At 43.6% G+C, this 27050-nt stretch overlaps 1 protein-coding gene across 1 annotated transcript; it reads right to left on the bottom strand.

Annotated features, from left to right (window-relative positions):
* Nucleotides 1-2180: 2180 nt before the first annotated feature.
* On the bottom strand, nucleotides 2181-26816 carry SRSF10 (serine and arginine rich splicing factor 10). Its single transcript, XM_085647859.1, has 6 exons — nucleotides 26612-26816; nucleotides 24965-25069; nucleotides 20189-20292; nucleotides 16169-16337; nucleotides 4318-4368; nucleotides 2181-3932 (listed from the first exon to the last, which is right to left on the bottom strand). Exons 1-6 carry the CDS (start codon nucleotides 26674-26676, stop codon nucleotides 3707-3709), a joined length of 720 nt encoding a protein of 239 aa, XP_085503985.1. The 5' UTR covers nucleotides 26677-26816; the 3' UTR covers nucleotides 2181-3706.
* Between the last annotated feature and the right edge of the window lie 234 nt (nucleotides 26817-27050).

The raw sequence follows: 27050 nt of genomic DNA, 5'->3' as shown, positions 1-27050 counted from the left end.
ATTGTTCAAATGTTATCGATTTAAAAATATGTGCATCATTAACATTGAGCAATATGCATTTAATGACAACTTCACATATGCCGATTGATTTAGTACAAATACTTTTGAAACCGATTTCTGATGATGGGTAGAAGTGTATATTTTTGACGTGTTTAGTTAGGTCATAGTTTCCTTGGAAAACGCCATTTCAAATAAGATGGAAGCAATCTCTGTCACTCATTTAGTGCTTCCACCCCGTGCATGAAAACTTAATTCCAGACATTTCTTTAAACCACACACAAAGTTCTGGGTGTTGTGGATTGCATGGATTCCCTTGCCCTTTTTTTTTACCCTTAACACCTGAAAATGTTAAACCTTGGTTCAAGCACCACAAATTCTGGAATTTGTAGGCAGGGTGCAGCAAAGGCTCTACAACCTAGTGTCCCAACACTTCTACCCCCCCCCCCCCCCCCCCCAAAAGCACCTCATGTGTAGATGGGCTTTGAACTGTATGAAGTGAGTGTAGTATCAATGTGGTCTCCACAAGGTTAAAATAATGGCTTGTCCTGTTCATAGAGAGAGCAAGGGACCCACATCTTGGCATACCTACAACATATAACTCACCGACGAGAACAAAAACAATACGATATTGCTTGTGTGCTTGATTGAGGTGGAATACATACAGCAGTTAGAGCTGGACTGTTCCTATTGCAGCAGGCCCAAGATTGATATGCATGTGGCTGGTCTGTCTAGAGTCACAGCGAGCCAAAAACAATAGTCCGGAATGCAGCTCAAGCTATCACCAGAAGCTGAGATTAAGTCAAGCATTATCCTAATCACTTTCTTACAGTTCATGAAATCACTCATTTTTTCCCTTTAAATACTTCTAGCATTGGTAGTTGTAATGGGTGCGGAATAGCCACAAATAATGCAATTATCTCTATGGAAGCCCCCCTCAAAAACATTTCCTTATATCTTTGTTGATCCCTGCTCACTTCCACTGAAAACCCATACAAGTGTAGCACCCCAACAAACATTAACAGGGCCCAGGGTACCAGATGTACATCAAGTCATGATAGGAGTTTCTTCCTACTAGACGAATTAAGGGATTTACCATGCTTTGGGGAGGGAGGGGTTGCTGAATACCCGACACTTGATATTCAGGTACTTTCTCAAGACAAGACCTAGCATACAGCAACTGAAGCCTTTAAGCGGTCAAGATGTTGAAAATATATGGTTGTGGTAGGTTTCCATAAAGCCAGGCGTGACACCTGTTGTCAAAATAAAGCAGCATTTCGCTTTCAGCTGCTATCCAACATTCTTAAACAGAGCACCCAGTTTATCACCCGTTGGCAAAACGAACCTGTAGAAAACCCACTTATGTCTGCAACACAGTATCTTACTGCGTTTTATGTGGTGCCGCTTTGGTAGATCAGCATTGCAGAATCTTTGTTCATCTGAGAAACGCACCAAAAACTTGTGTGACTTTATAACCACTTAGTGCTGTGTTGTTAAACTATGACTCTTATGAATCCCCCCTCATGTATCTCTTGTATTATCACAAAAATAAACCGCTCGGATACCTTCGGGTATAGCTAGCACTATACAAAACTCAACATAATGTATGCTTCGGGGGATGGGGTAAAACATTTACCATTCTAAACCCTCTGTAATGAACATTGGTGAAAATGTATACACTGGTGTGTGTGTGAGTGTATGTAAGGGGGTGGTATGGGGGGGGATTTGCAGCATTACACAGAGAAGCTACTGTACATAGTTCCGGCTGGTAACCTTGATCTGGAGGCAGTTAATTTCACATTGTGCAGGCGGGTATTTAAATGACAAGGTACTGTGCCTTTTGAGGGGTTTGCTGTATAAATGGTCAGTATTTTTGTAAGAATAGTTCTACATTAAATTTGTTATCTTTGTTGTGAGCATTTACTGTTGTAAAGCGCTCCGAGGCATTCGGGTCAAGCTAGCGCTATATATAACTTAAATAAATATTAATCCCCAAATGGGTTCAGTGGAGTTAACCATTAATATAGTATATAATATTACGTTTATTCTAAGCATACATTAATTGCTATTTGAATAATTTGTCCTCTCCCTGAAGTATTAATTGCAAAATAATCAGCATACTTGGAAGCTGCACTTACAGTAACAGGTATGAAAATGTTTTTTGCACACCAACAAGACAAAGGTAGGTCTTTTGTTTCTTTATTACAGATGGTTTGCTAAATTACAGCTGGCAGAAAATTAGTTCAGTGGGGCTAGTTCTTTTTTTAATAAAAATGCTGTTCCTAAAGATAAGTACAACAAGATGTTCACACACGTTTGTTAAAAAGAACATATAAAAATATTTTTATACAAGCTTTAAGAAAAAAAGATTTCTCCCACAACTGATAGATGCTCACACTACTGCCATCGTTAAATACAGCACATTAAACCATTCATCAAAACAGCAAGAAACATACTAGATGAAAGAAACTTGTTGATAAATTTCTGCCAACAAGAAATAAAACATTAACAGACAACAGAAAAGGCTCAAATGTGCAAGATTGTTAACCGTGAAAACTCCTTCGCACTCATTTAAAAACCTTTACATTCTTGTAGGCGAGGTCATTAAAAAAAAAAAAAAAAAAAAAGAACCTAGGTTCTAGGGCAGGGTTTCAAATTGTGACGTAGACTACTAGAAAGGCGAAATAATACACTAAAATACGATAGATGAAAGACATTCTCTCATCTGCAACCAGTTTAAACTAAATTTGAAGGGAATGTTCTAAGGAAAATGTTTACAAAGCCACTAAAACAAAACATGAAACCTGTGTAACAATAAACTTGGAAATTCTGCATTTTCCTTCAAACATTTTTCCAGGGATAACAAATTACCCATTTTCCTTCTACAAATATGCACCTTTTCACTATTACTATTCTCAGCATATGGTCAACAAACTTAAGGGTTATAAAACACTGTGGGGAGGCATTTTTTTTGCCTCCAATTAAAACGGAAAGGAACCAAATGTTTGAGATCGCTAACAGGTATGCGTTTAGCCTATATTGCTAGAAAGAAACTACAGTGAAACATCAAACTATACAGGACAATTTGCCTTACAAAGTATTATTTTATGAAAGTCCCTCTACATTTTAATTGAACAAAAAAAAAAAGGTTTTAACAAACAAATGTTTAAACATTAGTCAGATTTTTAACTTTCAGCCCCCCCCCCTCACAAGTTCAATTCTCTATAGTTAAATTTCCAAGTTTTTTTCCCAACAATATAACACTTCAGAAAAACATTCTTGCTAAATATACCCATTTATGGCACCATTACACCAATAATATACAGCTGAGTATCAAATCATTTAACACTGTTTCAGTAACCAGTCTTCACTGAAGAGTGGTCATGTGGACAGGACAAGAGGAATACATCATAATGTGAAAAACAAAGTTATGATCCTATGGATTTGCAGATGTTTTAACGCAACGTTCAACACATACAAATTTGATTATTCCACGATGTCATACCTACAACTAGTTGAAGAAAATATATGTGAAAAGACAGATTTAAAAAGAAAAAAAGTGCCACTTTACTGGATGACCACTGCATTAAATGAACAAATGTAATTTTTAGTGGCCTACCATTTGGTTACTGTGTGGACAGGACAGCGTAACGGGATGTGAACAGGTTATGCAGGAAAACACTCACTGGTCTAAAATTACGAGCTTGGTCTAGGACCTTGATCTAGATCTGGACTGTGAATGTGATTTAGATCTGTGTGGTACTTTTTTTCTTCCATCTCTCTCATATCGTGAGCTTGACTTGTGACTTCTTGCACCGGTTTTAGACTTAGAGTGAGATCGAGAACGTGATTTCATTTTCATTGCCTTTTTTGATGGGGATCTGGACTGAGACCTTGAATTAGACCTGGAAAAAGATCGGTTTCGACGGTTGAATCTGCAAGTTAAGCAATAACAAAATAAGCAGTTGTGAACATAATCCCTCTCCTTAAAGCAATAAATGTACATATAAAATTAGTGAATAACCAGGTCCGAGCTAAGCAAAAATTTTAGCACTTCAATTTCATGTCTCACTTTATCCCTTCCTCTTCAAGCACTTAGAGGTGTGTTTAGCTAGATTTTAGAGAATCCCAATATCAGACGTTACATTACTCAATTCGAGTAACCACACCATCTGCCACTCCAACCATTCAACAAGTATTGCCAATAAATATTTAGCAATCTTCGTCCACACTTCCATGATGATTCCAACTCTGTCTGCTTTTACTAGTCAACATTTTCAAATGGATACTTGCAGTACCTTTACCAAAAACAGAACCTACCTGCCATGGTCTGAATGTGTTCTGCTACGCCTTGCTGGTCTTTCAGGGCGGCTGGAGGGAAAAAAAAAAAACGAGAAATAAGTCATAAAATCAACCTACTTGGTATTATTCACGGACCGCAAAAATAAAAAGAGCAGTGACTAACTTGTTACTGCAATGCCCTTTGTAACGCATTCACTTAATACCAAACATTTTGTCGATATAAAACACTGAATAGAAAAAAAAACCCTTTAATTTTAACGGGGTGAAGCAATTTTAAATGGCACTGAGGCAGTGGAATGATTATGTACAAATAACAAGTAATCTTTGATCAACAGCAACACAACCATCTGCATCAAACACTATTTTGTCTAAAACATGGCCACCTTGAACACGCTGCTACTACTACACAACAGGGTGCTACTAATTAATATCACACCACAACCATGACTTGCTATAGCATTTTACCCAATACAATTAAGTTGTTTCTCATAAGGTCAAAGCTCCTAACACGTTGAAAAACATCAACATGATGGGAAAGATGAAAAGCTGCACTAGACCGTAGAAAAATCAAATTGGGTGTAAAGGCGGCAAACTCAAACAAAATTAGGTACCGTAAACTGACAATCAAAACTTTTAAACAAGCACTGGGAAAGCCAATAAGTCTCACCTATGTAATGGCTATTGGTGTAGGCAATGTTTTTAGCCATGTTGTACACCAGTGTAGTTGCTGTTCAGCATGGCTAAAAGTTAGCGGTGTGGAGTGTCATAGAGGTGAGTACAGTCGCAGAGTGTGGTAGGGAGAGTAAAGTGACTAAGAGTGACTTTTTTAAAGTAGTGGCGTATAGTGGAGTAGGGGAGCAGAGTGCCGTAGAGTTCAGTGGCATGGAGTGGTGTAGAGTGGAGTGAGGCACTAGGTAGATTGGACTGGAATAGAGTGGAGTGCGGTTATTGGAAGAGGGTTGGCTGGATTTGAGTGAACTGGATGGGGAGGGGTGAGGACTGATTGGGGTGGGGCGTGGATTAGAGGGGGCCTGATTGGCGTTTACAGCACAATTATGTATTAAAGCATAATTTCTGGAAAATCGCAAAGAAACATTGTCACTTTGCAATATTAAGAACAAGATAACAGTTATCTTTGGAGAACAGTGCCCATGAGCAAACAGTGAGACGGAACTGTCAAATCAATTTAGAAGAACCTCAAGAAGAGACAGGACAGTTTCCTACCAAACCACTTCCCAAACCCCGGATCAAAAGTAGTCTGCCAACTGGAGCCATATTTGAGAGGGGAGCGGGTTTGAGAGGAAAAAAAAAAGAAAAGAAAAAAAAAAAACACCCACATTAACTCAGTGTTAACAAAACAAGCATTTGCAATGCAATGGTCCCACATTTTTGAAACTTTGACCAATTGGCATTGTAAATGACAATGCCTTTTATTTATGTGAATTTTATACTTCTAGTCGCTGCTTTCAGGTTTTCAAAACATCAATAAAAGGCATTGTCATTTACAATGCCAATAGCTAAAAATGTCGCATGTGCCACTCTGATTTTGTGCTTTATTCGTATTCTGTGCCTCCTCCTCGAGTCAGTGCCCCGCGCCGGTCTCCTTTCCCCCGTCCCCGCCTCCCCTGCGGCCCCACCCCCTCCGCTCCACCCATCCCTCTCCACCTCCCCATATAAGCCCGTCTGCGCCTGGACCGCGCCCAGCGCCAGAACCCCTGGCCCCCGCAGCAGCCACAAGGACCGCCTCCTCTGCTACGACGCCAACACCCTCGACGCTCTCAACCTAGGAAGGACCCACACCTGCTGCAAGGCCGCCCTGAGGCGCACCCACGGCCCCTTCATCTGCCGGAACTGCAGCTTCTCCTGCCGCGAAAGCGCCTAGACGCCTGCCACGACGGAACCCAACCAGCTTAGATGCATCCTGATCAACACCCGCTCCGCACACAAACACGCCGTCGAACTCTGGGACCTACCTACTTGACACCACATCACCGGACGTCGCCTTCCTGACCGAGACCTGGATGAACGAAACCTCCTCGCCAGACATCGCCATAGCCATCCCTGACGGGTACAAGATCACCCGGGTACAAGATCACCCGCAGAGACCGCACCAACAGGGCCGGGGGAGGAAGCACCATCGTCCACAAAAACACCATCAGGGTCTCAACAAACACCAACGACACCCTCAGCACCGCCGAACACATGCACTTCCAGATCCACACGGACCCCAAGACCACCCTAAGAGGCACCCTCGTCTACAGACCACCAGGACCCCGGCCTCAATTCTGCGACTCCATCGCCGACCTCATCAGCACGCACGCGCTGACCTCCACCGACTACATCTTCCTCGGAGACCTGAACTATCACCTGGAGAACAACAACAACTCCTCCACCCTGATCGACAACCTCGGACTGAAACAGCTCGTTGCGACGCCTGCCACACGCTAGATGCCATCTTCTCCTCAAGTTCCCACGTCACCTTCAGCCACGCCTCCGAACTCACCTGGACAGACCACCACTGCATCCACTTCTCCTTCCGAAAACACCTCACACACCACTGCACATTACAAACCCCCCCACCGCTGCTGGGGCAAAGTAACCCAAGAACAACTACAGACAAGCCTCGCACTCAACCCTCCGACTAACCCCACCAACCCCGATGAGGGTGCACTCACCCTCAAATGCTGGATGAACGACTGCGCCAACACGGTAGCCCCGCTGAAAAATCTCACCAGCTGGTTCACCCTGGAACTCCTCGACTCAAAACGCACCTGCCAAAAACTGGAAAACATATGGCACAGCGACAAGACGCCAGACAGCCGTGCTGCCCACAAAGATGCCATCCGCAACCACACCACCTCACCAGGACCGCCAAAAGGACCTCCTTCACAGACAGCCTTGACAACAACGCACACAACAGCAAGGAGCTCTTCACCATCGTGAAGGAGCTCTCCAACCCCAGCTCCAACGACATCCCACCATCGCAAGCCCTGTGCGACTCTCTCGCCACCTTCTTTCACCGGAAAATCACCGACATCCATGACAGTTTCAGACCCCGGACGACCCCTGCAGCCCGCGCCGCACCCCACCGCCCACGACACCCAGACAACCTGGGCCAGCGTGAGCATCGAGGACACAATCAAGACCATGGGAACAATCCACTCCAGATCTCCGTCTGACCCTCTCCTGCACCACATCTTCAATGAAGCCAGCAACTCCATCGCATCCCACCTGCACTAAATCCTCAACCTCTCCTTCGAGACGCCACCATCCCTGAGAACTGGAAGCACGCAGAGATCAACGTCCTACTGAAGAAACCCAAGGCGTATCAGAGCGACCTCAAGAACTTCCGACCCATCTCCCTGCTTCCGTCCCCAGCAAAGGTCATCGAGAAGATAGTTAACACCCAGCTCACCCGTCACCTCGAAGACAACATCCTGGACCCGTCCCAATCAGGATTCCGCAGTAACCACAGCACCGAGACCGCCCTCATCGCCGCCACAGACTACATCAGGATCCTGCTAGACAACGGCGAGAGGGCAGCCCTCATCCTCCTGGACCTCTCCGCTGCCTTCCACCGCACACTACGCACGCGCCTCCGCGACGCAGGGATCCGAGACAAGGCCCTGGATGGGACCACCTCCTTCCTCTCCGGCAGAACTCAGAGTCTGCCTCCCTCCGTTCCGCTGCCTCCGAGATCATCTGCGGCGTCCCTCAAGGATCTTCCCTCAGCCCAACGCTGTTCAACGTCTACATGGTACCACTAGCACGCATCGCCCGACAGCACGGCCTCAACAAATTTTCTCCTACGCCGATGACACTCAGCTGATCCTCTCCCTCACCAAGGACCCCCTCACCGCCAAATCCAACCTCCACCAGGGAATGAAGGCCGTCGCAGACTGGATGGAGGATAGCCGCCTCAAACTGAACCCAGACAAGACAGAGATCCCCATCCTCGGGTCCAACCCCTCCGCATGGCACGACTCTTGGTGGCACACGTCACTGGGGTCCCCCCGGCCCCCACTGACCACGCACGCAACCTGGGAGTCATCCTCGACTCGAAACTCTCCATGACCAAACAAGTCAACGCAGTCTCCTCCACCTGCTTCAACACCCTCCGCATGCTCCACAAGATCTACAGATGGATCCCGACAAACACAAGGGAAACAGTCACCCAGGCTCTAGTCAGCAGCAGACTCGACTACGGAAACGCCCTCTATGCCGGAGCCTCGTCCAAGCTCATCAACAGACTGCAGAGAATCCAGAACGCCTCTGCACACCTGATCCTTGACGTCCTGCGCCGCGACCACATCGCCCCCCACCTGAGGAACCTGCACTGGCTCCCCGTCGACAAAAGAATCTCCTTCAAGCTTCTGATCCACGCACACAAGGCACTCCACAAAACCGGCCCAGCCTAGCTCAACAGTCGACTATCCTTCTACATACCCAACAGGAAACTCCGCCCCGCTGACCACGGTCCCGCGCATCCGGAGAACAGCTTCCGGAGGCAGATCCTTCTCCCATCGCGCCGCCAGGACCTGGAACACCCTCCCCCTCTACCTGTGACAAACCGAAGACCTGCTGACCTTCAGGAGACAACTCAAAGACCCGGCTCTTCGACCAATAGCAGCAACCCCCCCCCCCCCCCCCCTGAAACCCTCACGGGTATGTAGTGCGCTTTACAAATTAATTGATTGATTGATATGCAAGACCTATTGCATTGCAAATGCTTGTTTGAACTTTTGCCCCGTTTGTGACTGAAGCGTTATCCTGTAGATATGAGAGTTGACTGTTGGTACTTGGCTTACTGTTCTCCTGAAGTATTATTGTTCTGTTCTGGACCTCCTACCATGCAAGGTGGTGTGAGGCCCACAGCGAACGACAGCAGACTGTTACTGCGCATTACATTTAGTTAGGACGCAAGTATCTGGACATAACTTAGGGTTGCATGGATTGAGTGATAGCAAATGCGGTTATCGCAGTGCTGATGTTTGATTAGATGATTGCAGCCCTCTGCTTCCATCCAGTGACCAACGTCACAAATGCTTTCTTATACAAAAAACACCACAATGTTCCTAGAGGCTGATATCCTTAGAGTAAAGGCCTGATTACAACCCCGGTAAAAAGTTCGGCCAAATACTTGCGTAGACCATTCTTATGTCTATGTTGCTTCATATTTAGAATATCGTGACGTTACATTTTAAAAACGTGCAAATGTAAACAGGGAGGATAGTTTGGACCTTGGGTAAAGAACTGCAGTACAAACAACATCTGACGGCAGTACAAGCATTAAGCGTACATAGCGGATTTAAAAATGGGTATGGACGGTCTAGGTGCTAAAATGGAGTCGCATATGTAAAGGCGACCAGATTTAGCAAATAGACTGCTAGACTGAATGAGGCTGATTATTTCAAATTTAGAAGATAAAGCAGAAGCGGTGCTATGGCAGTGGTTGTGTACTTTACTGTGAAGCTAAGCGAAGAAACAAGGGAGGACCCTGAGGCCTTTCCTAAAGTAAGGGCACCCGGAGGTAACCACCTCCTACTGTGGAGAGAGAATTTGTGAGGCCCCGATTTCACTATAGGCCTGGTGTTAAAAGGGTTTTGCTTTATCAAACCCTGCTGTGCAAAAAATACAGGTTTTACTAGTGTAAACATACAAAGTTGCACTGTGTTGAAGGAACATTAAGAGCCACAAATGGATTTGCCGATCTTTGTCCACATTGTGATTTTGAGTGATGAGGGGGCCTTCACTTCTTGAGCCTCATAAGGATATAGTACTGCAGTTTAGTACCTCTGACTTGACACTGGCCTGACCAGACACTGGGCGTCACCGACAGCAAAATTCCCAGCAGACCTAGACATTATCAATAATGTACGGCCGAGCAGTAGAGACAAGAATGGCACGCTGACTGGGAAAATAAATGGATACCCAACGCACCCAAGTTAAGCAAATAAGAGAGCACTTTAATGGTGGTCACGCCCCTTTCTTTAGACACGGCTCACCATATTCAGGTTATAGAGAGCAGCATCTAAAGAAAGGGGCGCAGCCAACATTAAAGTGACAGCGCAGTATGGGGCGCTTTCACCTAAAAAAATAAAAAGAAAGAAAGCAAGTTTCTGTAGTCAGCTAAAGTGAAAACGGACAGCGTTGCAAATTAATTAAATAAAGAAGCATTGGCCGCCTAGGTGAAAGTGGCCGCCTAGGTGAAAGCGGACCGCGGTTTAAGATAAATAAATAAAGCAGCGCTGCCACTAAAGTGGAAGCAGACTGCGCTGCAAGTTACAAAAAATACATACGTAACAAGTGGGGCTGACAATTAAATAAATAAAGCAGTGCGGCGGCGTTTTGTGCGTGGAATAGGGTAGGACCATTAAAGAAAATAGTGCTCACACGGTAGATAAAGCAGATCGAGTAACTAGCCAATTAAAAGGCCCTGTCGTTATTGGCGCTAACAAATGCAGACAAGGCGGTACCAAGGAGGGACTAACAAGCCTATGTACGAATCAGAAGCTAGCATTTACGAAGGACAATGACATGCCAATAATAAATATGGGCAGAGGGGGCGGGGCTTCCAGTACATACCATAATACAGCATGCCTCACAGAGTGATAAGTGCATGTGCGTTGCCGCTAGGCTCGAACAAAAAAAAAAAAAAAAAAAAAAAAAAAAAAAAATAAAAACAAAAAAGAAGAAACAGGGAAGGTGGTAAGGCAATCAAAAAGGGTAGAGGGTCAGGCCTGGATGGTATCCAAAATGAGCTATACATAAAAGTGTGGTTATGTCATCCCAATTTGGAAGGAATTATTTCTCATTCCTCTTCATTCTTCATGGAATGAAGCAACTATAAATATTATTCTAAAGCCGAACAAATCTGCTACAAAGCGCAAGCCGTATAGACCTATTTCATTTTTAAATTGAAACAAAATTTTTTTTGCATCCTAGTGAATAGGCCAATTAAGGTGGTGGAAACTTTGATTCAAGCTTCTGAGTATTTTGACCTAGTCCATTGAGATTAGCACATGTGGTGGATAGTGTTACCTATATGTAACATATTGCTTGTATTTGCATTCAAAATATTTCAAAAGAGTAATGTAAGTTTCACGAAAGAATTCGAGAAACACAGAAGACATCTGCTATATATTGCTATTTATTCATTGCAGATTGAAATTGTCTTAAGCATTTTCCCCATCTTTTATGAGTGAAAATTCAAACAAACTGCATTTTCACCATTTCTTACCTGGTAATTTGTTTGGCCACATGCGAGTGCAAATTCTGTTTGTTCTATTAGTAGTAGACAACCAGCAAAAATGTTCTTTCAATTTTACTGTAAACACTCAAGCATGCAAATTCTAGCCAGTATTTCTATTTCCGGCTTCCGAAGAAGGGGTTGCCCTGAAACATGGTCCAACCATGAGAAGTGGCCTACGCCCGTGGATCTCTAAATTAAGAGGTACGTTACAATGCAGATCTCTTGGCAGCAGATCTAAAATATTTTCAAAAAACACCCGTCACTAATACTGGCACATTTTTCCTTTATTGTTACAAACAGTAAATGTTCAACATTTGGAAACATAGAGGATTCCGACATAAACCTCTAAAACGGAGGGCTGCTTGCTTTTCACATCGGTGCACGTTAAATAAATAAATAAATAAAACAGCGCAGCCGCTAAAGTGAAAGGGGAGCGCGCTACAAATTTCAAACACAATGTAAAAGTGGGCTGTAGCGTTGTGTGGGTGGAATAGGTAAAGACCATTAAAGAACATAGTGCTCACCCAACTAGATAGCGCAGACTAGGTAACAAGCCAAGTAAAAGGTCCAGTAGCTATGGGCGGTAGCAAATGGAGACAAGGCAGTACCCAAGGAGGGACTGACGAACCTCATAATGAAATTGTATTTAGAACTGGTAGAGTTTAAACTATCGCGCAATGCTTCCGTGATTAAACAGACCCCCCTGGATTTCGCGTTTTGCAATAAGATTGCGAACTCACCAATTTTTGTAAAAATGCCAAGATTTTTACAACACTGCCCGTGAAATTTATTTATTTATGAGGCTGACAGAGGGCTGTGAAAACCACAGATATTCACACCTGTCAATTCCTAACTTTTGAGAAACGAGGACCTCTTTTGTCCATCTTATGATGTCCACGTAATTATTACTTGATTAATGAGCATTTTCAGGGGAAGCTTTCTGCATCTCTCAATACACCCTTCTCTTCAGTTTTCACTGTTCCCTGACTGTAAACTCACACGCCTAAGGCCGATGGTCTGGTTCGCGAGAGTAGGTCTAGAGGAAATGGGCTGTAGAAAATTAATTGCCCTAGATATTCAGGCATCCAGGAAACCATCAACTTTGCACTCTTATTAAAAAATAAAAACACAACATTGGAAATCATTTTATAGGGGGTAAGTTTGGATAAATGTTGATAATCACTAGTGGAACCTTTTAAGATTTTACAATTCCTACGGGATGGTTTTGAAAAGTGTGCACCATCTACTCTTGCAGCAAAATGGGTAGCTGTAAATGCTTCAAAATTAAAAGCAGACTATTCAAAGATCTCAAGTGGTGGTTAAGACTTTAAAAAACATTTTGTAAGAAAACGTTGCTGGTTCAAAACCGGTACCAAACTTGGGATCTTTCTGTTGTTCTAAGGATTCTACAGCAATATTCTTTTGCCCAAGCAGAATGAGCATGGTGTTAGGTGTTTGCTCAAGCCAACTTAAGGACAGGACCAGGTAATCAGGTGACCTTCCTATGCAGGCCGTCTAATTTATTTGGATCAGCCATTACGATTCTGCCCCCAGGGTGAGTGAGGAAGAGGTGTCCTGCCTCACGGATCCAGAGGCAACGGTGCATACATGGGCACTAGAACATCCCAGGGAGAAATACAGCTTCCTCCACGAGGTTAGGACTGGACCTGTGCTTCCGTAGAGCAGCAGACACTTTAAACATGCCTATTTCAAAGTGGAATACTCTGCTAAAAGAGTTTCCATTGATTTCAGGCTGAAAATGAATCAATACGAGTAAAATAAAGTGCCACAAAAATGTTGCTAGTTTTCCATATGTGTCGCTAAATTTCCATATAAGTGCCTCAAAATTTGGTCACACATGCTGCAATATCCTGGGGGGATTGGATTGTAGGAAGCTGTCTTTTTATATAGTGTACCAAAATGATGTACGCTATAGAAAGTCCAGACGACCCTTATTGGCTTACAGGGTTTAAATTAATAATCCCAAATGCTCTCTTTTGTGGTAGTGTGGGCGAGCAGTTTAGGAGTATCAGAAAGTAGTGTCAAGCATGTGTTGAACACACAGTCAATAAATAAGACACACTTGAGGAGAAACTGGAGACCAATTTAGAAAAATAACGTTTTTAGACTTTTAGACACCAAGATCATAGCTGCTCCTGCAGATATGCCCTCACATGTAATGTACTCTGCCTTAGGGTTACAAGGCCTGCTGTAGGCGTGACCTACAAATATTACATGTAGTACAGGTGTACCACGTACTGGGGACTTACAGGAGCTCTAAAGTTTGTGCACTATCAGAATAGAGAGCCAGCACTCACTAGTTTTAATGGGGCAAAAGTGGGGGGACAGCTGCAACAATTGGTTTCCTACAATCATATGTGCGACTTCTTTGTAGTTGATATTATTAATTATTAGAATTTGTATCGCGCAACGAATCATCCCTACAAGGATCTCCCGGCACTTTTGGCAGCACAGTACTGGTGGCTAGGACAAAGATGCGGATTTAGAACAGCCATGTTTTTAACTGCTTTTTAAACTGCCCCAAATTGGTGAATGCGCATATCTCAACCGGCAGAAGGTTCCAATGAAGAGGGGCAAGATGAGAAAATGCGCGCCCTCCCATTTTGGCTTTCCTGATTTTACAAGGGCGGAGCAGATTCCGATTCCGATTGCTGGATCTCAGTGAGCGGGCAGGTATATAGGGTATTAGCTTCCTCCTTAAATAGACCGGGCCAGTCCCCTGTAGAGCTTTAAACACCGTCAATAGGAGCTTAAACACTGCTCTCTTCCTCATAGGCAACCAGTGCAGCTGTTGCAAAAGAGGACGAGAGGGGGTACACACCGGTTTATTAAGGACCAATCGTGCCACTGTATTTTGCACTACTTGTAGCCTAGCTGCGAGGTCCTCCCCGATTCCTACTAGTAGCGAGTTACCATAATCTAGTCTACTAACTAGTAGTGCCTGTATTAAGGTCTTTCTGACCTCCAGAGGGATCCAAGGAAAAATCTTCCTCAGCATCCGCATGATGCCAAAGCAAGTGCCCAATACTGATTTAACATGTTCCTCCAGCGAAGGCTTGTTGTCAATCAATATACCCAGGTTCCGTGTCTGTATGGTTGGATTGGGTGCATCACCCAGTTCCATCGGCCATCAATCCGAGAAACATAACTCCGTGGCCTTCCCAAACAATTTTCAGCATGCAGGCCTTAAACTTTGCTCTAGTTTCCGCTGGATCAGTCTCAATGGGGATGATCACCTGAGTGTCACCCGCATACGAGATTGTTTCAAAGCCACAGGATCCAATTATGGTAGCCAGCAGAGCCACATAGATGAATAAAGTGGGACTTAAAATGGAGCCCTGCGGGACCCCCTTGTCTACTGCCGTGGTCTGAGAGACAAATGAGTCTAATTGGACACATCGTGTTCTGTTGTCAAGGAAGCTCTGCAGCCAAGTCCAGGGCAAGCCTTCGAAACCAATATCCCGCAGCCTGTCCAACAGGGCACGATGAGAGATGGTATCAAAGGCTGCTGACAGATCAAGGAGCACCAACATAGTGGGCGTCCCTCTATCCAGTGACACCCCGTTAGTATCCATGACCTCCACCAATGCCACTTCCGTGCTGTACGGAATCCGGATTGCGAGGGGTCCAATAAACTGTGCTGTTCCAGATATCCCGCAAGTTGTATATTTACCAGTGTCTCCATGACCTTCGAGCTGCATGGGAGGAGGGAGATTGGTCTATAATTTTGCAAATCCGCCTGGTCCGCCAGCACCTTCTTAAGCAGAGGTTTTATATGCGCTTTTTTCCATTTCCTAGGAAATGCGGCAGTAGCCAAGGAAATGTTGCAGACCTCAGCTAGAGGGGGCTAAAATTGGGGCTAGTTCAGCCATTATAAATGGCACAGCTGTGTCTGTGGGCGCGCCTGCTTGCGTCCGCACCAGCACAGCTTCCACCTGCTCTGTGGTAATAGTTGTGAAGGAGTCGAGTCTGGGTAGTGAGGGGTCTCTCTCAGAGGGTACCCGCCCATTCGATGCTTCTCCTGTAGCCAGGGAACTGTAGATCTTATCAATCTTGTCCTTGAAATGCTTTGCTAGATCATTACATAGCGTTTGTGTCAGGGGTTTGTGTCCACTATAATATGTGACCCATGTACTGCATGACTATCACCGATCTTCTAATGTTGATATTACGCACTGAATTCTTGAGCTAGTTGTTCTTCGTCATAACAGGCAGAGGTCAACAATGCATCCACAGGAAGACAATTCCTATTTTGTGCTGCAGGTATTTTTTTCTCTGCAGATTCATTAATTGCAGTACATTCTTAAATGGTGAATTTCTTGCCACATTGCAAGTGAGCATTTTCACAATCCTAGATTCAACTGAGAGAATATGAACAACACAAAGTGGCATACGATTTATCCCTGGATGAATTAGAACATGCAAAGTCAAATAAAATAAAAAACATTGCTAGAAGGACACAAGATTAATCTGTTTACAAGCATTAAAACGTGGCTGCAAAACTTTCTAGACTAGTGATGTGAACAAAAGCACTTACCCGAGCCAGCTATTAATCAGTGTCAACATCAAATTCAAGGAAGAAGCTAATTCACTTACTATTTAGGACTGTAAGATCTTCTGTAGTTTTGCTCAAACGAGCGACTTCTGGACCGCCTCCTCTCATAACTTCTGCTCCTGGACCTCCGACTGCCTCGATCATAATCCTCATCGTAATTTGAACCACCATATTCACTTCTTCCTTCCTTTGTTTTCATTTGATTTGGCGCTGAAGAGAAAAACAAAATATATGAAGGGCCAAGTGAGCCCCTTTTACATATCTGAGGGACAACACTATCTACTTAGGCTACATCAACAACATCAAAGTCCTTACACATAATACACCCATACCTTCCTTCCTATTCGGACTAGCATGACAGCTCTGCGTACTGTTTGCATTGTACTTTCCCAGCACTAGTCTAGGTTTATACTAACGCAGCATGAAGGCATTATGGACAATTTATTTTGTACATACTTTGTTGATGACTGCTTGCCGCGTGCTGCTATAAACTGTCTTCTGTTTACTAGCCAGTGAATTTTGACACCATTATGTGAAGCTATATTCCCATGACGGGTCGTCGCTACATCCATGAAGTTATTCTAATTATTGGCTCTCAAATAGTATTACGAGCAGGAAAGAACCAATGTAGCTTCTTGTGACTAAAGCATTACGATGCTTGACTCAAGACTGTTCTTGGGTTCTTTACAACATGAGATAATCTTTTGCAAGAAACTGGCTTAGTCTATGCCGATGAAATCTAGGTTTTCGATTTATTGCTTCTTACTTATTCCTAGTTCTTTTTCTTGGCGGCATATAAGTTTCTTTTTATGCACGTTAACATTCGTATATACTATTGGTTTTAAGTTAATATCTTTATGAATACTTTATAACAGATTAATTTTTACATTGCTGTATGAATATATTTGGGTTACAATATATTCTAGAAGGTAATGAATGATTTTTTACTTCATTCTTATTTGGTGATGGTCGATCTTTTTAATCTATATTTTCATTTTTCCTCTTGTATTTTCATATTATTGGGACGCTGTTTATTATTCGTATTTTATTGGCTATGGGGACTATAGTCACTTAACATTATCTTTTTGCACATATCGGTGTTTGTTTTTTTGAGGGTCCGTTTGGTCTGCACAATTCAGGCTATTTTCATTGCTGTATGCTTTTTCATCCTTTCGCCTTCATTACATGATGTATTTTTTTTTTTTTTGCTTTTACAGCCCGGAGGAAGCCTTGGATAAGACGAAACACGTGTTGGCTATGCTTGGACTGCATAGCAGATTGACATCTATTTTACAAAAAAATTGTATGTTAAATAAATGAGTGCTTTAAATACAATGCCTGGCCATAGAATGTGATAATTTCATTATTACTTGGCCGATTCTGTGCTCCAGGTATGCGTTTGTTCCTTCCTGTTCGAGTGCACAGATATTCAACCAACGTATTTAGACAATGAAACATGACTGTTAAGGAGCATAAGGATCAATAGATGTCACAGCCTAATTTGCTAACTAACTAAAAACGCACCCATCCTCCTGAATCAATGGAGGTTAAATATTTAGATTTCAAAAAGGTTTCCAATTGAATGTGTCCCATGCAAAAAGTCACTGTTAGACCTGTCAGCCCTTTGGGTGGTCCCTCCTCATCATTATTTATTTTGTCCCACTTTTGCCTCAACCCCTGTTTGAATTTTTCCTTTTTATTGGGAACCACCAGACTTTTTCGTGTTGCTACAGATTCAGGGAGCCATTTTAGCTACCCCTGAAACTTCTGTCTGAGGGCCTGGAGCACAAAATGGTGGCCTCCCATGACATCACCAGCATCCACTGGAACCTACCAGCACCTTCCAGAACCTTCCAGGAGATTCCAGAACTGTGTGACAGTTGGAAACCGTTTAGAATGTTGGGAGGATAAGAGAGGCAGTTGGCAGTTGGAGCTGGCAGTTGGCACCTGACTGGTGAAGAGAGAGGAGCACAACAGTGAAGGAGGAAGGAGTGAAGCAGCAGGGGTGGAAACTTGTGCCTGGAGTGGGGTCCATAAACCCACCCTTGATACTTGTCCCTACTGATGGATCCCAGCCTATAGCCCTGTGTGGGAAGAAGTCAGAAGAAAACCATCCTAAGGACCTGGACAGCAGGAACAGGCCTTAGAAATAAGAAGCAGCAAGATTCTGACCTGAGAACTGGTTTCCCTGGAGCCTGGCGTCGAGTAGCCGAAGACCTGGAGCCCGAGGTGGAGAAGCGGCGCTGACTGAGGTAGCAGACGTCGTACCCGGAGCCGCCTGAGGTCGTAAGAGGGCGCCGGCGGGGGTCGAGAGGAATACCAGAGGTCGAGGAGGAAGTGAACCGAGGTCGAGTGAGCGGCGTCATCGGAAGGGTGAAGTCCGCCCTCCGGAGTCGTCGGAGACCGAGGTCGAGGAGCACCGGAGGTCGGGAGTGAGGATCGCACTCCGGAGTCGCCCGGAACCTGTAAGGAGGAACACCGGAGGTCGGGGGTGAGGATCGCACCCCGGAGTCGCCGGAAGTCGACAGCGAGGCCAGGCCAGCCGACGTCATCGGAGCCGAGTGCGCCATCGGACCGGAGCCGCCCGAAGTCGACATCGTGTGAAGAGACTGCCCGACGCCGTCGAATCGGAGGTCGAGTTCGAACCGAGGCCACCGACATCGGACCGGAACCGCCTACCGGCGTCGTCACAGAACTGACAGTGTGCCGAGGCCGCCGAGACCGAACCGGAACCGCCTCACGGCGTCGACACGACTCCAGCGGCGTCGGAACATCAGAAAAGGGCAGTAAGTGGAGTAGAGGGCGCCTAAGGCCCTGTGGAGACCTGAGAGACTACTCTGAGGGGCTAGGGAGGTGCTGAAACCCACCTGACTGTGCCTGGGGTGAACTGGGACTAACCTAGAGAGGTTGTGTGGAGAGGGAAGCCAGGGCATTGGAATTTCCCCCCTTTTGATCTACCTCAGTTTAGGCCTCAGCCTTTGCCTCAGCCAGGGAGTAGCCCCCCTCAAGCCTTCCACACCCTACAAGCTGTACCTGGGCCAAATCAGCCCTTAAGAATTGAAGTGCCATCTGATTCACAAAGTGTACTGTATACTTCTAATTGTTTATTGGGGATACTGTATTTATTAAGTTCTTATCTATTTAATGCTGCACTGTATTTATAGGTCCACAGGACTTGTTGGGGTACAGTATTTATTGGTACAGTATTTATTGGTACAGTATTTATTACCTCAAAGTATTTAATTGTCTGTATATATTGCACTTGTATTTATGCCCTGTTATTTATGATCACCCCTATTTATTTCAGCAAACAGCAAATATTTATTTGACCTGCTCTATTTAAAATGTATATACTGTGATTGTTATTTATTTTCCCAATCAGCAACTAAGAAAAAAAGATAAAGAAAGAATATTTTCATAATTTTTACGGTGTAGAGTCGTTTTTGGAACGGATGCACGCATGGTTCTTGTATGGGTATATTGTATGCTTAGCACTGCGCCTGTTTCCTGACCACTCGAGCCAAGCTACCACAGTGTGTTCGGGGAGTCCACCACCACCCTGCGGAGTGGGAGTGGGCTGTTTCCAACAGTCACCAACTTACCCCAAACACTAACACACAAATATGTTACAGCATGCATGCCAACTGCATCAGATTGTAGCTCAACGGGCCGACTGATTTTTTTTTCTTTAAACAGCACCCGTTCTATTTTAGAACAATATTTTACAATCAATTATGTAGTCTAAAGATACAGGAAGCAGGAGTTGTGACTTAAAGCCATTTTTTTCATGCCATAAAATCCAAATAATTCATCTCCAACCAGGGGCTACACCATACCATAAAGGAAGGTTCCTTGATGCGATTAGCGACGATAAACACTGCAGATAAGATCAGGTAGTATCAGTTTGATCTACGACCTCCAAGAAGCAGAAGTAGGCAACCTCAAGTTTGGGCCAGTTAGAAAAAACACCATGTGATGGTATAAAATAAAATAAAAACTAGCTCCCCTCAAATTAGTAACTAAAAAAACACAGAGAACAAAGATTTCACTCATTCACTTACTTTTTCGATCACCCTGGGCAAACTGGATTTCGATTTGACGACCACAAACCCATTTCTTGTCCAAATTATGTAGCGCATCCTCTGCATCACGGACATCTTCAAATGTGCCAACTGTTAAGGTACCTTGGTAATTTTGGGAGTGGCACAGAAAGGCTGACAGTGTAGACTTTTTACCCCAAACATAGTGCACAGGACTGATGTGAAGCAGGATATACACACACACACACAGTAACCACAGACATGTAATGTAATTACATTATATACAACACTTACTACACACACACACACACAATGACAACATCACAAACCCGGCGTTTAGTCTCAAAAATACACATCACTACGCAAGACGTTGGATGGCAACTCACAGGTGCATCAATACCGCAGAATATTGAAACAGAATAGCTAATTGAAGTATAATGGTTTACCCATTGATCTACAATACGAGTCACAATTCTGTAGAGTTCCAGCATACTTCGATCATCAATTATAGCTATATTAAACTGGAACATAATCTGCAGCGTCTTGTGTATTCAATTAGTTTACCGTTGATAAAAAAACGCACTAATTAGGCGTGTCTTTAACTATCATAACATATGTTCCCACGTTGCTACATGTGCATACTAAAAATTGTGTGCTTTCTTATACTTTCAAAATTGACAATTTTGCAGTGCTCTTAGAACATGAAAAAAAGCATTCACAAAGAACAGATGTAAGGGGGTGATGGTGTGCCTGAAAACTGCTCCTCTCCAGTTTACATAATTGGGCACAGTAGATTCACATTTTATTCATTTCACTATCACTATACATTATTCTAATTTAACACTAATCCTTTATGGGTCCCGGAGTAGGATGCTATTCGCCAAAAGCGATTTGACGCCTCGTCGAGGGTAGTAAGAGCTATATAAATGCAATTACAAAACAATACAGGACTAGTTAATAATCTATCGGACCTAGTAGGTGCTCGTAAACATAAAATTAACCCACCATTTTGTTTAATGGGAGAAAAAAGGGTTCAGATTTAAGTACAAACAGCATATGCTGTGCGCTCTTGGTCACTCGTCCAAGAACGTGTCCTTAAGATCTACGCATTCTGCATATCTCAATGAACCTGGTGCGGGTGGTTCAGCACTCTAGTACCTATGCCGCACAGTAGATTCAAATTTTAGCTGCTGATGCCTGCCTGTTCTGGTATTAAAATGATTATATCCTGGCTCAGAAAATGGCTTGTCCTGGGAAATCCTAAAAGAGTGGCATGGAAGGCAATTAGCTCAAATGGGACACCATATGTACTGATCATACAAAAAGAGATTGGGTCATAGCAAAAACACTCTTCCACATGACAAAAATATACATTTCATATGGATGCTTGCAAAATATACTGCAGACCTTTAGACGAGGCCCAATACAATGCCCCATTCATTGTTAACCAATAGGTCTAACCTATGCAAGATCTATTGGCTTTGTCAATGTTAGGACAGCTTTGCAGCTGTTGTACAAGGCTGAAATGGGGGGAAAAGTGCTGATATGGTCAACACTAGCCAAGTCATCGCAGGTTTATGTTTTACTTTCAGAAATGCTGTACAGCAGCGATGTTGCTAAACATTATGGATTAAACACTGACAAACCCAAATAGCATAGCTATTTGGCGTGGTCAGTTTTTTGCCATGTCGTACAGCAGCATAGGTGACATGCAGCATTATAGAAAGTAAAAATAAAATAAAAACAACTTGCTACAACGTGGTAACTGTTGACCGTGGAATAGTGTTTTTTTGTTTTCTTTACTTTCAACCTGGCAGTAGAACTACTCAGCTAACAAAACACTGACAAAGCAAACAAATTTTGTATAGGCCAGACCTGATGACTTTGCAAATGCATGTTAAAAATATGGTGTCAAACTCACGTCCAAGCAGTTGGTAGGGGTGTTGTGAAAAAGATGAAGGGGAGGGCAGGGACGAGGAAGTCAAAGGGCAATGTACATTCCACAGTCCTCAACCCTCTTAACAGGATGAATGTATGTTACTTGTGAACTCTGTACAGAACCCATCCTGCTGTGTTTACATAGAAAAGACCTATAATTGCTTTGCCGATCCTTGTTCATGATGCTGTTGTCTCTCAGTTGGTTATTCTCACAAGAGCCAGTAGGGCTTGCTGGTGAGCCTGTGTCTTGGATTACTGTATACCAACACGTGTGCCCCCTGGATGCCTGTTTCTTTATTGGGAACCTGGGCTTCTTGTGATCTTCTCTGGCATCTTGGGTGCATCCCGCTATTTCCTCTGCCCTTACAACTCCCAGAATCTCTTTAGAGTATTTGTCTTCTGGGGTGGCAAGACCTTAGCGATTCATCTATAACTCGATTACTTTGCTCACCTAGGGCCTCATGTAGGTAGCATACCAGTTACCACTTCTAAAATACCGAACGATACCGAATCGGTATTTTAGAAGTGGTAACTGGTATGTAGGTAATGAGTCGGTATTTTTTACCGAATCGTTACTAGTCGGTAATTACCGAATCGGTATTTACCGATTCGGTAATGAGGCATACCTTCCCATTGATGGGAAGGTATGCCTCATTACCGAATCGGTAAATACCGATTCGGTAATGGGGGGAACACATACAAGGGTGGCAGGGTGTCACATTGACACCCTGTTGCACCCCTGATTCGGCCATGTGTGCACATGTGGCACACATACATGCCCTAAGGGCATGTATGTATGCCACATTGCACACTGCTACGCGCGTAAAAATGCATTTACACATACATTCATTATTTACCACCAACTATAAGTTGGTGGTAAATACCGACTCTTAAACACACAACACACACACACACACACACACACACACACACACACACACACACACACACACACACACACACACACTCCCCCTACATCTCGATTTTGCTTTCGGAATTTACCGAATCGGTAAAATTACCGATTCGGAAAAGTTACCGATTCGGTAACATTACCGATTCGGTATTATTACCGAATCGGTAATTTTACCGATTCGGTAAATTCCGAAAGCAAAGTTTGTCCCCCTACATACCAATGGCCAAAATACCGGTCGGTAACGGTATAATTACCGAAAATCGGCCGTTACCGACCGGTATTTGGCTTCCTACATGAGGCCCCAAGTATCATGGATAAAAGCCAACGTCACAGCCTAAAACAGTCTCTTCACTTCTACAGCTCTTTGAGAGCAGTTTGTAGCTGATCGAAGTTGTGAGCTTTTGGCTTGGACAATGTAGTTTAGCCATGTTGTATAGCTGTACAATTGCTGTGCAGCAAAACTACAAGTTATGAAAAAAGGTTCATGACGAGCTGGACACGTCATGGGCACAGCGCCACCGCGGCCCATGACGAGTCCAGCTCGTCATGGGCACACAAGGGGTTAAGCTAACAATAGGTCTCGCAAGTGACAACACGTGTGCTGTCGCAAGCAAGATCCAACAGTAACACTGGAGTTGTTCAAAAGAAAAAAAAAAAAAGAAAAGAAAAAAAAAGCTTAAAACCACGGGTCTGTTTTGAAAATATCAATAGTAACCATTTTGGTGAGCCGAAATGAAGGGGGGGGGGGGGGGGAAAAAAAAAAAAAAAGGAGTCCATGGGGAGGCGGTGGTGGAGTTTGTATGTGGGTGGGTAAAAAACCAGGAGTTGCACGTAAAAAATGTAACATTCATGCCTTGCAGTGAAGTGTTAATGAACGTGGAAAGAGGGATACTCTATCCAGACTAACATTCTAAACTCTTAACAGATTGACACTTCATAAAACAGATTTTACTCCTTCCTCAACAAATGAAATGCAATTAATCACAATACCAAATTTCTTTCAAACGACTTAGCGAAAACTACAGAGTTTTGTAAAATGTACTTTTTGCATCATGAAGATGAGGCCAATCATCAAATGACACAAATATACTGAACAAACAACTGTTCACAAGTTTTTTTTGCTACATCAACCCCAATCAAACGGAGTACTTACAAAAGATAGATCAATGATCTTGGCAATGTAGGATACATCTGGCATGACTTCTTTGTCTTGGCTATTCAACTCCATCTTGACCTTTAATTCTAAGTGCTTGTCAGAAGGACTTGTCATGATGTGCTTGCCCAATGGTTTACTCTTTTACTTTGACCAAAATCTTTTCCCCCTTGTGTAGATAAACCGAAGCTTTGTCTCCTATCACCGCTTGTCCTTCTTCCAGCTTTTCTTTACTTGTCTTTTCCCAATCTTTCCCTTCTCTTCCATCCTGATCATTAAGAGGCCTTTGGCTTGTCTACTTGTGTTAATTGTTGAACTCTACTCTAAAGGTTCTTTCATGCTTTCTCTTTGGAATTCGTCTTTACTGTACAGCTTTAGAATCTCTGAGGTAACAACAGAGGACAGTAGAATTAGGGGACAGTTTAAACACATGACTACAATTTGACTTCCAGCAAGTGATTGAAATTCTTTTTGATTTTTAAGCAGAAAGCAAAATCAATCACACGTATTTAAAGAAGGTTGCGTAATTAAATTCACAGCGTATGTGATTAAACATTTTGCTTCAATCACCCAACTGTTAAATATAAAAATATTTAGATTTAGTTATTAAATATGCATTTTTGAATTGTAAAGATGGAATTAACAGGATGGCAAATATCACAATTCAACCTTAGACAAAGACAATCAACATGCATATGCACATTAAACGTGTTAGGATGGTTACCTCTTACTCATACTTGTATTTCAAATTCGAAAAACCTCTCACCAATCAGCCATCTTGAAGAAAGGATATTGTACATACGCAAACCCTCTTGGGCGACGAGTGTAGAAATCAAGCGGAACATACACATCAACTATTGGCCCATAGCGGCCAAATTCACGACGCAAGTCTTCAGATCTGAAAAAGAACATACAAAAAAACTATAGTTTACCAGTGTTCTTTCACAGCAGCTCAACCTAGATGCAACAATGAAGTCCAAATGTAAACATTTTGGTTCACTGAAAAAAGCACAATACAAAGCAACTGCTTCAGAGATCTTGCCTTGTAAGAAATTACGTGAAGCATGGGTATTGTACACTGTCAGAATGTTTTGGATGGTAAGGACTACAAAACACTGACGTCAGAACGTACCTAAATCTATGGCGCCTAAACACTGGTGCCTCAGCAAAATGTAGTACAGGCTCACGGCGGTGAGATACAATTTTGCCTTACAACAGTTGTATTTAATGTTGCCCCAACTTCCATTCATGGCATTTTAAACTGAAGACAAAGAAACATTTTGAAAATATTGAGAGATACAGCATACTACTGTTATCTTATTGTGCTTAATATCACAGTAGCCTTTTAAAATGCAAGCAAGACTCGACGGTATTAAACACGCAAAAAGTCAATTAAATGGACGATAAATGTTCCAGTGATAGAAGAATACAGCCATTTGCCAACCAATCCACATAAAAAGACAACACACACTAACGTATGCCGATAAGATAGGTCTCGAGATTTAAAGGTGGGGGAGGGCATCCTGACCTGCAGTTCATCAGCCTACCTAGGCAGTAGGGCGCTTGGTTTAATACCAAAGGGTGATGATGGCATAATTTCTTGGGGATGGCAGGTTCACCGTACCCCCAATTAATTAATTCTGGTGAAAATCCGATTAGCTTCATATAACTGTAAATTGCTGCAACGAGGTTTTTGATTATATGTCTGCCTACCATTATACATTTTCCAACGGTCAGTTACCACTTTAGACCAGGTATTTTCTATTTGAAGCCAAGTCTCAAAAGAAACTGATTAAGGACTTCTCAACCCAGAACCCCAAGCTTCATTGCGGCACCCAAACACACCGTGGGCAAAGGAAATAGACTGCAAAGTGTGCAGTGGCAGGGACGTGATCAGAATAAAGCTGATGTTCCCGAGGAACAAGCTACCCAATACTGAGCACCAATATTAGTATATGAACTACAATCAAATCTCGTCAAGTGTACTTTATATTGCACATTAACTTAACAGCTATCGGCAACCTTGTGTGACTGGCAAGTACCACACTGAATAGTAAATATAATCGGATCAATCTCCCCAAGACAGGCGGCCTGAGTAACTGTGCAAACTACAGATGGATAACTGTTCTATCGACCCATGGTTGGTTATTTACAGTGAATATAGCAACAAAAAGGGGCGGGCGCACTGTGCGCCCAGTCGGCGCCAGCCTCGTGGCTGCGGTCTAGCCCGAATTCCTACAGAGACGACCTAGTCCGGGACCCAGGTCGGCTTCCACTTGGAAAAAGATGCGCCTTGTGCACTTGTTCACTCTGGGATTGAACAATTCCTGCTGCCCGCTGTCCAGAGGCATCGATGGCCGTGATCACCACTCGCCGCGGGAAAAACTTACACAGAGAATAAGAAACGATGGAATAAATCTATGGTTCCTATGAAACAAACCTGGTGTCGTCCGCGACGTTCCTGACGAACAAAGAAGTGTTTGGAGGCCGCAGGTAGCGGGACATAGCGGCGAAATACAGACAGCGGCCTCAGAGGCGTCTGTAACAGCGAAAAGCAAACCGTCGGCGCGCGAGGTACAGTAAAGGAAGACGGCTCTGCAGCTGCGCGAGACCACGAAGCAGAGGCTGTGGTAGTACACGCACGACGGGTATGCGTCACAATCGCGCGACTACCTAAACCTCGCGGGGACAAGTATACAATAGCGGGCATTTCAAGACAGTTCAATGTCCTGTAGACGTCGTTGCTCTGTCTGTGTTTGAATCAATGTGAACGTATAGTCTGATTTAAGCATAGTTGTCGTCCGAAAACGAACTTTGGGAGTGAAGCGGTAGTGCGCTATTCTACGTGCCTGATAAAATGTGAAGAATAACGACAAATA

Source organism: Triturus cristatus, chromosome 3_2 (genome assembly GCF_964204655.1).
Source record: "Triturus cristatus chromosome 3_2, aTriCri1.1, whole genome shotgun sequence".
NCBI lineage: Eukaryota > Metazoa > Chordata > Amphibia > Caudata > Salamandridae > Triturus > Triturus cristatus.
This window is presented reverse-complemented; position numbering and strand designations above follow the sequence as displayed.